Consider the following 13825-nt stretch of genomic DNA (forward strand, 5'->3'; position numbering starts at 1 on the left):
TTGTTCAGGAAATAAGACGTGTGTGCACAACTCCCTCCCTGCAATATACACTATCTTAGTTACTTCTGTCAGCTACTGTGTAAGTGCTGTCATATGGGAAGTGGTAATAGAAAGTTCTTTGCTTATCCAAAAAGCCCTTCAAATCTTGTTTTTCTTTTTTCCTTAGCATCTTCTACCTGCAAAAGCTGCTTGACTTTTGAGAATTCCTTACAGAACTACTAAATGTTTTATAAGGGGGAAGGAACTCCTGAAGGCTTTTTTCAGTGGGGAGTAACAAAGCAAAAGGATCTGATTGTAATCCACAAGTTGGTGGGTTTGGGAGACCACAGCCATAACCTAGGAATAATGTGAGATCTTGAACTAAGGGGAGTACACTTATTTTTCACCTGTCATTCAGACCTAGGTAGTCCTCCTGGACTTTAACAATAAGAGCATAATAATGGAAGCAAGTGGTTACACAGGACAGGAACAGATGCAGCATTTATTGATGCTGCTTTTCCTTGGCTCCTTGGGTCCAGAAGTGGGAGCACAGCTACTAGTGAAATTCTCTGTGTAGGAGGGTGCTGCCACAGTTGAGAAGACAGCCAAACTATTGCCACAGTGGTTTGGGAATAGAGTGCACACACACTTCTATTGTTAGCAGTGGCTTACTAATGCTTCCGTAAATTAAGCACTATTTTATGTAAGGGAAATAGATAGGTAAAATAATCTTATAATGAACCTGTTTCATTTGAACATCCCCTGTTATTTAATGCTTCTTATTTAGAGGAGTGAGGGGGATATGTCTGAATCATGTGAGGAGTGGAAAGTGGTGGCAGAAGCACTTTTTGTCATTGAGGAGTACTTTAGGATAATTCATCCATTTCCTAAGGTCCTTTTTTCCTGTGTGCTTTCTTCAAGTATGACCCTACTTTTGTCTGTTAAGGAGAGGTGTGACAGAGTCAGACTTTAGCCCATGTCTGTCTAAATTTGAATTATGGGAGGTAGAATTTTGCTTTTATAGCCTATGTGGACAAACACAAACTCAATGTGTAATTGGTCAAGAACAAGAACTAGAGTACTTATATTCTAAATTCGACTTTCAGAAGTGTGCAGTGGAAGTGATGAGAAGAGGGAGGAATGGAGGCAAAAGAGGCAGTGTCACATCTTAAATAGTATTTGCTCATGCATCACCATTGGCCTCTCCTCTTGGGTGTGAAGAAAGCAAAGGGAAGGCTGGGTGAGGCAGAATAGCAGTATAGCATGTCTTCTGTAGCCTTAGCTATTCTGTTTACATATTGAAACTTCCAAACTTGCCCTCATGACTCTAAATGTCTTAAAGATTAGTCATGCCTCCCCACTACTTTCGTATTATTCTTCAACCATTTTGATAATTCATATGGTGGTGAAGACACATGATTATTGTGAAGGAAAGTACTTAAAAAGTCTTGTATCCAAAATTTCTTTATAATGTATTAGAGAAAAGCACCAAACCCCTTAAACTTAGCTGTAATCAAAATGGAGCTATAAAATGAACAGATTGATTAAATAAACAACTTTTTAATGTTAATTAGCTTTTCATAGGAAGGAGAAGCCCAGAAGAGTAAGAAAAGTAGCAAGACTAGAAACAACAAGCCATGGCAGACAGCGATGATTAGTTAAGTACCCATGCCTTCATTGGATGACCACCCAGGGTTAGGTAGAATAGAAAAACAGAACCACATGTGCTTTCCACTTTTCATGAATGGCTGAATTCTGGACTGTGCTGTACCTGCATAAGCAGACTGTTTGGTTGCTTTGAATTAAAAAATAAGGTTGTGAATAGATTCCATTTGATTCAGTATATTTTATTTAGACATGCCCAAAGATGCAAAAAGAGGAAGAATTTTAACTCTCAGTCAAGCAGTAAAGCACAGTAGTTAATACTGTGGAGCAAAGTACTCTGTGTCTCAGTTTTCCCATCTGAAAAGTGAGGCTGTTAACCTCATAGAGTTGTGAAATTCAAATGTGACTATATTTAAAGCTCTTAGAACAGCTTTTAGCACAAAGTAAATAGCTTATAATTGTTAACTCTTTATACTGTAATTATTATGGTAGGTGGGCTCTTTCTGCCAGTTGGTACCACCTGTAATGGCTAACTCATAGGATTATGATAATGCAATGTCTGGCACGTAGTATGTATTTAGTAAATATGATCTCTTACTGCTATTACTATAGAGTGCTCCTAAGTAATACTTTTTTAGCATGTTGTGGATTATTGTTTGTCCTTGGAAGTGGTAAAATTGCAATAAAAATTGTTAATCAAAACTGACCTCCATCTTGATTTGTCAGAACTAATGGACCTTTATTTTGCCAGACAGACCCCTCATTTCAAAAAAATAGCCTAAATTTGATTTCTAAGTTAGGAAAATATAAGATGTCTTAAAAAGATTAAAGGGTTTTGGAGAGAGAGAAGTTCTATAGGAAATATCCTATTTCTTGTATGAGTTAATTTTTCCAGTATGAGAATATTTCCTTTTGATAATATATTATTTTTAAGCCATCAAATTTTCATGCAAATCTTTATGAACTTTTGACTATTATCCTTCAGAGTTTTGTTGTCCTTCAAAACTTGAAATTCTGCGGAATTGCTTATTTTGTCTGATCTCTTTCATAGGCCATTGAAAAGTATTGCCGAGTTAGTGGTGGATTTTCTGGAGTTAAAGATGTATATTCCTCTACTCCTACACATGATGATGTACAGCAGAGCTTTTTTCTTGCTGAAACATTAAAGTAAGTATATCGCTTTAAAAAAATTTTTATACTAGACTGGTTTTGCTGTGTGATCACTAGATGATGAATTATGACTATGTGACAGGTTACACTAAATTTTATTGTAAATATCTTTTTATGTAATTGGGTGTGTAAACTTTTTAGCTACATCTCAAGAAGAATGACTTAGACTGTAAGGTAGGTATTTTATCCAAAAAGTACTTAGTACCTGTTAAAATTTTTTGTTCCTTGTTCTTTAATGTGCATTAAAATCACCTGGAAGTCTTCTTAATACACAGGTAACTAGGTCCACACCCACAAAGTTTCAGCAGATCTGGAGTTTAGCCTAAAAATTTGCATGTCTAACAAGCTTCCACGTGTTACTGATAATGCTGGTCCTGGGATCATACCTGAGCTCCCTACTGTAGCTAATGAAATCTGTTAGGAATAATCATGCAGTTTTGATGGTACTAAATGATCATAGCCACTTATCCTCCTGATGAGGTTTACTGTAAAGATACACATAAAAGGAACAATGGAAAAGAGTAGACAACTTTATTTTGGTCTTATACTCAAAACCCCAGGTAGAGCTCTCTGTAAGCAGACCTGGAAAAGATGGAGGCTGTAAATATGTCCACTTCCCTGAAGACTGACCAAATAAATATCTCTTTGTACTCTCTCTTAAATTTCTTATTTGTATTTCTTGCATATCTGTACATGAAAGCCTTGTAAACATTTTATTTTTTCAACAAATGTGTATTACCAGGCACTGTTCAAGACACTTGAGGATGTTTCAATAGGCAAGCAGGACAAAAATTCCTGCCTTCTGGATTTTACATTCTAGTATACTTGTAGTTTACATTCTCATATATTACAATTAAAATGTACCTGTATCGAACTAAGTTTCTAAATGTCTATCCTAAATGCTATTATCCTAAAAAATTATTCTAATTTTTCTTTTATTACCCCTAGTACTGTTGTTTTCCTGTCTTTTTAGCTTATACATTATAGAATCATTTCTGCTTCCTCCTTTTAATATATCACCAGTTCTTTATGCTTCTTTCTGTTACGTTTTTTTTTATTTTGCTTCCTCCTTTCCATTTCTACAGTTGACCCTAATCCAGCCCCTTATTACTTCTGGGATGGTTTAGAACATCTGCCTGGTACTCAGTTTCCTATATCTAGATGTTTCTTATTCTGACTTATCCTGTGTAATTAGGCTTGAGACTGTATAAGTTGAAAGAGCACTGGACTAGAAAATAAAGCGACAGGAACTTTAGTTGTACACTAGCTACATCTAGCTGAATGAACATGTCAAAATAAAATTTCTTTGCTTTTGGTTTACATGTCTATAAACTATGGAATTTGGCCCAGATTATGTAGTATCTCCTGTTTTAGTTTTTTCTTTTTTAACTTTAGAAAAACTGTAAGATAGGATAATGATTATTTGTGTCTTTTCACCTAGTTTTGCCACATTTCCTTCTCTTTCTTTCTGCATACACTCACATATACACATAGTTTTACTTTTTTTTTTTTTTTTTAGCTTTTCATTTTGCTGGACAAGTTGATAGTGACCAGCATTATGATATTTCAGCAGTAACTTTCAAGAAAAGGTCATTATCTTACATAATCACCATTTAGTTCTCACACTCATGAACCTTAATATTCACATAATATTATTATCTAATATGTAGTCCCATTTTCAAATTTCTCCAATTGTTCCAGTAATGTACTTTTTTTTTTGTTTAATGCCAGTTCAGGATCCAGTATGGGATCATTTGTTACTTTTGGTTGTCATGTCTCTTTAGTCTCCTTCAGTGCAGTTTTCCTGTTTTTCTTTTCTCTTTTATGAAATTGACATTTTTAAAGTATTCAGGCTAGTTGCTTTGAGGAATGTTCCCCATTTTAGATTTTTTTTCTAATTGTTTCTCATGATCAGATTTAGGTTAAACATTTTCAGCATGAATATTATATTGATCTGTGTTCTTATCATTGCATCCCTTAAAGAGACACATAGCAGTTTAGCCCATTATTGGTGAGTTTAGGTTTGAGTATAGGTTATACTTGATTATTGTCATGTAAACAATCTTTTTTCTTTTTGTAATTAATAACCTATCTGTGGAGTGATAATTTTGAGACTGTGTGAATATTCTTTTAATCCTAGATTCTATTCTTAAACCAACCTAATGTACATTCAAATATTTACATATATATAAAGTTTGTTCTGTTGCATTTGTCTATTTTATATTTAATTGCTTCTGGCAGGAATGCCTTTATCCTTTCTATCAATTAATGCCTCTCATTTCTAATTTCAGTTCATATTTCACCTCTTACAGACTGGCTTTCATAATTAATTCTCAAATCTCTCATCACTACAAACTTTAGCACTTTAGTACACGGCATAGGGCTGGAAATAGATGGTATGCTGCCTCATCCCCTTTGAGTACCTATATGGAATATCACCAGTTAATCTTGGTACTTTTCCTTGCCAAGTTCAGGCAGAATTCTTCTCAACACAACAGTACGCTAGGTAACCAATCAGATAGATAGATAGATAGATAGATACAATTTTTGCCTTTAAAAAAACATACATTTAGAGCACTAAAAGTGAAAAAGGTCAAACAAAAAGAAACATACAAATAATTATAACATCACCTAGGCTAAGAAAATTGTCACAGTTGAGCAGTACGTTCAGCATTGCGCTTCCTGGCAGCAAAAGCAAAAAGGAATCATTCTGTGCAGTGTCATTATCATTTTTGGGAGTTGAGGGAGCATATTACTTTGACAAATGAGACAGAATTTTTTATGTTGCTAAATTATAAAATGACTTAAATTGGATACCTCTATGAAAATATTGAGCTATTAAGTGAACCATATGAAATTACCCTTTTAAAAAGGGTAATTTGAATATTGGCAATTTAATACAGTTTGACCTAATACATAATGGTAATGGTAAATATTTTGAAAATATTTATTTTGTTTGAAACAGTGATCTTAGAGACGATACAAAAACACTCAATCTGATTTACTCTTTATAAAAACTGATGTAAAAATACAATTGAATAAAGTCATTTCTGTGAAGGTGTAAATTAATGTAGCTGTAGTCTTATTGTAAAAATAGAGCTTAAAACTTTATAGAGGAATGAAGATAAGTATGATCCCTTAAATATTTCTCAAAGATCAGTGAATTTAAATAGGCTTTGTCAGAAGCTGTCAATTTAAGATTGTATATTCTACCAAATGGTGGGAATTTATTGGGAATTCATTGAAAGGCAACAATCAATGTGTTTTAGCTACCAGAGATGGAAACTGATTGTCACGGCAGTGGCAAAGTTAAATGAAAAAGCCTGTATTCTTGACCTAAGTTGAGGGTCATTTTACCTTTTACATGTTGTCATAGGTGCTATACTATGGATTAGTTATTGCTATAGCTTTTTCCCCAGAAGAGGCCATGTCTCCTACTTTTTTTTGTTTCCCTTAATAGTCCTTACTTCATTTATTAATATTTTTCTAGCATATATACTGATGGCATGACAAAACCTATGTAATAAGGAAGGTCAGAGATAGATTCCTTCAAAGGTTCAAAAACTCTTATACTCTAGTACAGGAAATAAAACACCTGCAATATATACAACAAATTTCAAATACATTAAGTGTATAAGAGAAATATTAACAAAACGCAGAAGTCTTTTAGAGAAGAGAGTTTGCTTAACCTGGAAAACAAGGGAAGATTTCCTGGAAGTAGTAGCATTTGAACCAGACTTGAAGGCACAATTGGTATGCAGGGGAATAGCTGTAAGGTAGACCATGGCATATTAAGAATGAGATGAGAGCTCTAAAGGTAGAATTGACAAACCTGAATATCTGATTTTATATAAGGAGATTCAGTAAGAAGGAAGAATCAGAGTTAATATTAAAGTTTCCAGTGCCAACCTGACTACAGTTTCTAATCAGCATGTTAGTGCCTTTTAAATATTAATAAACAGTATTAACTTAGAAATGTTTATTGAACTATAACATGTAAGATCAGCATGTTTGTATATGTATGTTATACTTTGACTTTTAAAGTTTAAAATATGAATATAACAAGGTAATTTAAGAAAATATCCAAAAATAGAAGGGTATGTTTCCAGCTTGAAGGAAACCATCAAGATCCCAGCATAGAAGATGAAAACAGACCCACACCAAGGCACAGCACGTTGAATTTCAAAACCCCTGGGGTAAAGGAAAGATCTCAGCTTCCACAGGGAGAGAGAGTAGAATAAAGTCTCATCGATATGGATTCAGGGTGGCTTCATACTTCTCAAGAACAGTCATGAAAGCTAGAAGCATTGGAGCAGTTGATTCATGAGAGAAAATTAATTCCAACTTAGAATTCTGGGTTTTTAGCCACATAAGGTATCAAAAATCCACTTCCAATCCTCTTTCTCAGTAAGTTTTTGGAGGGTATGCTCCATGAAAACTGGATATAAACCAAAAAAGACACGAATACAGGGAAGAAGTGAAAGGAAGATTAAGGGAATGATATATTGAGTTTGAGGAGGACAGAGGCTCTAGAGAAATTTCTTCAAGATTAAATTTATAGACTGTTTATATCTGAATATTTTGAGATGAGATTTAGACAGTTGGTGAAGATTTTAGGTGCATTATCACTAATAAATACAAGTCAGCTTGCTTTTTAAATAACGGGAGGAGTTGTGCAAGAAAGGAAAAGCCATGAATAGCTTTTAGTTAACATATGAACTTGTTTAAAGACACTTGGTTGGAGTCTTGATTGTTTTGTAAGAAGAGCTAAATGGTATTACTGCCCCCTCTCTTCAGCTGCAAGAAAGAGAAGTATGTTCTTTGATAATGGCTTTTGTCCCTCCAAGAACTGTCTTATTCATTAGTTTCCGTGAAATAGCAGTTGGTCAAAAGTCTCTTAAGCTGAAAGAATTGCGAGGAAAGTAGCAGATAGAACACCAAGACTCCTAGGAGCAGTTCTCTAGCAGCAGCACTTGAATTGTTTAATGAATGTCTCCCACATGGATTCTCTATAGTTCTATCACTTTATACCATTTACTGTCATAAGCCTCTTATCAAAAACTTTGAAGAAATGTATTATTTTATGTATGTACCTTAGTGTCTACACCCATTCACCTAGATCTTTGATTGAATTAGATTTTCATTACATCTTACCTCAATTCTGTTTCACATTTATTTGAAGATCTGATAAACTGAGAGAAGTATACATTTTAAGGATACATTTCAACCATTTTTTTCTGAGTTCATATATATTAGGCATTAGGCAGCTCAGAAATCACAGGTTAGTTGGAAACATAGTCTTCTTAACAAATTTGTTATTAAAGGAAAGAGAAATAGCATAAAATTAAGATCAAATTTATCACCACAGTATGTCTACTTTCACTGGTATCAAAGTCTCTGGGGCAGAAATTATGTCTGTGTCTCTTGCTTGTGTGCTTTTTCCTTCCCTATCTCTTGAAATTCAGACTTTGAATATAGTAGTAAAATTCTGGAAAGCTATGTAAGAATATGTCAATAATCTTAAATAACCAGAGTTATGAACAAAGACTCATGTACAAAGATGTTTATTGCTGTTATAAAAATAAGAGTCATTATTTGTTCAATAATAGCTGAATGGTTAAATAAATTATGGCACATCCACAATAGTATCATGAAGCCAAAACAATTGCATTTTTATAGACTTTTCACAGTATAATATTAAGTGGGCTATTAAGTCCACATGTGCATATGTAACACATAGATGAACATGGTAATAGTATTTCAACAATATCAAAATGTGAACTGTAATTTAGCTTAATCGAAGTTATTTTAGTTTTTAAAATACTTTTTGTGGCCGGGCGCGGTGGCTCAAGCCTGTAATCCCAGCACTTTGGGAGGCCGAGACGGGTGGATCACGAGGTCAGGAGATCGAGACCATCCTGGCTAACACGGTGAAACCCCGTCTCTACTAAAAAATACAAAAAACTAGCCGGGCGAGGTGGCGGGCGCCTGTAGTCCCAGCTACTTGGGAGGCTAAGGCAGGAGAATGGTGTGAACCCGGGAGGCGGAGCTTGCTGTGAGCCGAGATCCGGCCACTGTACTCCAGCCTGGGTGACAGAGCGAGACTCCGTCTCAAAAAAAAAGAATTAAAAAAAAAAAATACTTTTTGTTTTTGCCACTGTAAATATTTAAAAACATCTTTAAACATACTCTATTTTGAAAATAATAGGAAGGCTGGATCCCTGCTAAGTACCAAAACTAATTTTCTGTAGAGCAAAACTTTAAATATTAAAAAGAGAAATAAAATCATGAAACAATTGGAAATTTTTTCCAACCCTGGGGATGAAGATGGGATGATTCAAAACCCAGAAATCATTAAAGAAAAGTTTGAAAATTTAATTACATAAAAATAAAAACATCTGCACAAAAAAAAGAGCACTAAATAAAGTAAAAGACAGATGGCACACTGGGAAAACATTTCTTAAAATTAGAAATTAAGAAAAAATACTAAGCCTACTAAAAAAGGTAGTAGCAGTTCTTAGAAAAGAAATGGCTATAAACACGTGAAGAATGCTTGATCCAGTTGTAAGAAATGAATGAAATAATAGATCAGATACTATGTTTTATTTACTATCACGCTGCTTAAGATTTAAAAGTTTGTGTTCTGGTGTTGGCAAGGATGTAAGAATCTAGTCACTTTCAAACACTCTAAGTGAGAGTACACTGGAAGTATATTCTTTTTCATTGTTGTTGTTAAGAAAGCAGGGTCTACCCGTGGCCCGCGCCCCCACTTGGAAATATATTCTGAAAATATCCTTAAGTGTGTATTATCAGTACTTCATTTGTCCTGATAGTCTATATGAAATATTAATATCCTCAGTGCTTTAGTTTAGGGTTTTGAGTTAGAACAAGCATGCATGCAATCAACATGTTTGTAGAGCTGTATATACATAACAGCATAGCACTTGTCATATTAAAATCAGTTGTGTAGACACTACAATGTGTAGCTCTATTACAGTGTGTAGCTCCTAAAAAATCAGGTTGTTTTTAATACAGCTTTTTTTGAATTATAAAAATAGTATGTGGATATAGCAAAATGAGTTAAATAGTATAGAACTGAAGAAATGACCAAAAAAAAAAAAAAAATAAGTTTCTTTGTGCCTCATATCCAGTCTCACTTCCCAAAGAGAATACTTATTAAATAGTTCTTGATACCGCCTTCTGGAAATTTTCTGGGTATATGCAAACATATAAAAATATATATAATATATATCCTTTACCCTTTTTTCTCCATATGTAAGATTATATATACCTATTATTCTGAAACTTGCATTTTCATCTTTTTATCTAGGAAAGGTTTCCATATTGGCATATATAAATCCACTGAGGAATGTTTTATAATAAATTTGTTCGATCAGTACCCTATTGTTAGATATAGAGGTTGGTTCTGTTTTTTTGCTCTTATAAACAGTGCTGCAGTGAATATCTTTTTACTTATATCTCTGCTCCCTGTGTGAAGATAAATGTTAGTTAGATTCCTGGAAGTAAAATGGATGGCTAGGGCAATGGCATGTGCATTTGATGTAACATAATTAAGCAAAATACGCTGAGAGAGCTAACTCTTCAGAAAACTCAGAGAGTTTTAGAAAATTAACTAATTAGAAATGGTTAAAATCAGATGGGTATTCTGAGAAGTATGGAAACATTTAGGCAGTACCTGATAGTGTGTAGTAAGATTTGAATGAACAAACCTTTTGTTTTAAGTAAATCTTAGACAACAGAGTAAATCACTTAAAACTTGTTTTCTGTAGGTTAAGAAAATAGATGAAAAGTCAAACAATCAGATTCTCAGGAAGTAAATGGAATGAAAGTTTCAGTGTTTGCTCATCCTTTTAAACTAGTGCTTTTTGGAATCCTTAATTCCACCTCTTTGTTCTTTATCAAGATGTGAGCTCTTTCTACTAAGTAAATAGTGATTAAAATATATAGACAATACATGTAATATATGAGATGATCTATCCAACAAATGTTTGTTGTTAAATACCTGATGTGTGCCAGCTGTTTTGTATGCTAGGGCTATATCAGTGAATATAATAGAATAATCCTGACATAAAAGAACTTATATCCTAAAAATTTCATTCAGTCTCTCCCTAACTTGTAATTATGCTGTTTTGAGTGCCTGCCTGTAAAAATATGCTCTATGTGTATTATCCGAACACTTCATTATTCTCTGTCCTCGTCCTCCTTTATTTTTCTTTGTAACACTGTCATCATCTGTATTGGTCCATTCTCACACTGCTATAAAGAACTGCCCAAGACTGGGTAATTTATAAAGAAAAGAGGTTTAATTGACTCACAGTTCTGCATAAGTGGGGAAGCTTCCGGAAACAAATAGTGGCAGAAGGGGAGGCAGACATATCTTACGTGGTGGCAGGAAAGAGAGAGCATGTGAAGGAGGAACTGTCAAACACTTAAAAAACCATCAGCTCTCATGAGAACTCACTCATTATCACAAGAACAATATGGGGGAAACCACCCCCATGATCTAGTCACCTCCCACCATGTCCCTCCCTCTACGTATGGGGATTATGGGGATTACAATTCGAGATGAGATTTGGGTGGGACACGGAACCAAACCATATCCCCATCTGACATAGGTATGTGTTGTTCTTGTCTGGTAGAAGTGCGGGTCTTGCTATGTTGCCCAGGTTGGTCTTGAAGTGCTCAGCTCAAGCAGTTCTACTGCCTTAGCCTCCAAAGTGCTGGGATTACAGGTGTGAGTCATCACGCTCAGCTTAGATTTTTTTTTTTTTTTTTTTAATCTATCTTCTTCCAGTAGAATGTAAGCTTCATAGCTGTAGGGACTTCTCCTTTTAACTATTATGATCTCTGTAGCACCTAGCACATGAGGCACTGAGTAAATAGGTATTGATTTTGTTGATGAATTTTTAGTCTGTTAGGCAAGAAAAGAAGTTGGCTATTTGCATCTTTACTCTGATCACTCTTTAGTTTTTATTTATATCATTTTATCAGTTCTGTTTAAGGCATTACTTGATCATCCTGTATACAATTTCAAATTGTTCCCTTACTCCCTCTTATTTTTCCCTGCTTTACTTTTCATCATAGCACCTATCTTCCAACACAGCACATAATTTTCGTAAGCATTCCCCAATTAGAATACAAAGTACGTGAAGAGTTTACAGTATTTTTATATATTTGGGTTATTGTTTTATCCCCAGTATCTACAGTAGGGCCACACATATAATATATATTTCAGTATTAAATGTTTGCTGAATAAAGGATTGAATCATTTGATTTCAAAGGAGACAGCTAAAAAACCCCAGCAATGTTATAAGATCTTCTATATATAATAAGAGTAGGAGGGAGAAAGAGAAGAGAATAATAGACCTACTTTATTTTCTGGTTGGGGCTTAGAGCTTGAGCTCAGAATTCACTTAGTGTTAGGAGGTAGCTGATAATGAGTAAAAGAATTGATAAAGCAAGAAGGGACCCAAGGAAAAATGTGAAAGCTGAGGATGTCAGGGCTATGGATTTGTTTTCAGTAGAGAGTCAAAGGTTCAGGTGCCCACATAAAGGAGAAAAGCAGAAACAGTACAAACTAACCGTTGTTAGAAGTTACACAAAGTTGGTAACCTAGAAAAGTGGTTCTCAAACCTGAGAATCGTCATGTATCAGAATCACCTGGAAGCCTCTTAAAACAGGGTATGCTGGGCTCTGCACAGAGTTTCTGCTTAATAGGTCTAGAGTGAGGCCTAAGAATTTGCATTTTTAACAAGTTCCCAGGTGATGCTGGTCTGGGGGAATGACACTTTGAGAACCACTGATATCTGTGACCCAGTAAAACATTTATGGAGGCAATTAGGGATTAAGAAATTAACTATACTGGCAGAGAACCTAGCATAAAGTCAGGTGGGCAAGTCTTTGCTTAACTGCTATATTTTTGTAGTTCAGTCTCTTCAAATAGATATACTGGAAGATGAGAACCGTGGTCTTCACATTTTTAAGTGCCTCCTATGTCCTGTCACAGTGCAATCTAAACATTAGGCACTGGGACACACACACACACGCATGTGCGTGCACGCGTAAGAACACACAGAGTGAATTTCACTTGTACTATTTAATATAAGCATTTTTCCAGTTTCAAAAGTTTAATCTTTGAAATATGCTTGCCAATTTCTTTGCCAATTTCTTTTGCTACAGTAGAGGGAGCTACAACCCAAATTTTACTTATGTAGCAGTAACACACAATAAGGCTATCCTTTTCCATCCTTGTTCATTAGTCTTTTTTAAAAAACTTTTAAAATCAGCTTTATTGAAATATCTTAAGTGTACAGTTTATTGCATTTTGGCAAATGTTTAAGCCTGGGTAAACGTCAGCCTTAGTTGATACATGGAACATTTCCATTCTAATTTGGCAGTCAGTTCTACCCACCCCCAAATTCTTACCTACTTTCTGTCACTATAGGTTGCTGCTTGTAGAATTTAATATAATTTGATTCATGCAGTGTTAGGGAAGAGGTAAAGGATAATCATTGTTTAAGGGGTATAGAGTTTGAGTTTTACAAAGTGAACAATGTGAATATACTCAACACTACTGAACTGTACACTCTAAAATGGTTGGTAAATATTTTGTTACGTGGCTTTTACCACAATAACATTTATGTCTGGCTTTTATTGCATACTGCTTTTTAGATTAATCCATGTTGCATTTATCAGTAGTTCATTCCTTTGTATTAATGAGTATTATGCCCTTGTTTGGATATACCACATTTTATTTGTCCATTCACTTTTTGATGGTCCATTAATCATATGTTTTTGAAAGGAATCAGAAAAAAAGAATTGTTTACCATTTGACTACACTTAATCTTGCTCTTAATTTTTTCTTTCCAGTAATTTTCAAATTCATCCGTTAAAAGTAATTTCATCTAATTTGCTGTTATTAAATAAATAAATATTATAAAATAATTTGCTATTTATTAAAATTCTAAGTGTTTTTAATCTAGTGCTTCGAAAATCAGAAACGTAGGAGCTAAAATTTGTGGCAACAATTTTTCTCTCAAAACTCAGGTAA

At 34.4% G+C, this 13825-nt stretch overlaps 1 protein-coding gene across 3 annotated transcripts in view; it reads left to right on the forward strand.

Moving 5' to 3' along the window:
• Window positions 1–13825, forward strand: part of MAN1A2 (mannosidase alpha class 1A member 2) — a 168260-nt gene that overhangs the window by 139333 nt on the left and 15102 nt on the right. For 2 of the 3 annotated variants that reach the window (XM_017946193.3, XM_021922698.2), the window contains one exon: window positions 2636–2751. In XM_017946193.3, coding sequence (XP_017801682.1) covers window positions 2636–2751 — 116 coding nt within the window. Of the gene's footprint in view, window positions 1–166; window positions 1629–2635; window positions 2752–13825 lie in introns of those variants that run through there. The other variant, XM_017946194.3, reaches the window with a different exon arrangement.

This window comes from Papio anubis, chromosome 1 (assembly GCF_008728515.1).
Source record: "Papio anubis isolate 15944 chromosome 1, Panubis1.0, whole genome shotgun sequence".
Classification (NCBI taxonomy): Eukaryota; Metazoa; Chordata; class Mammalia; order Primates; family Cercopithecidae; genus Papio; species Papio anubis.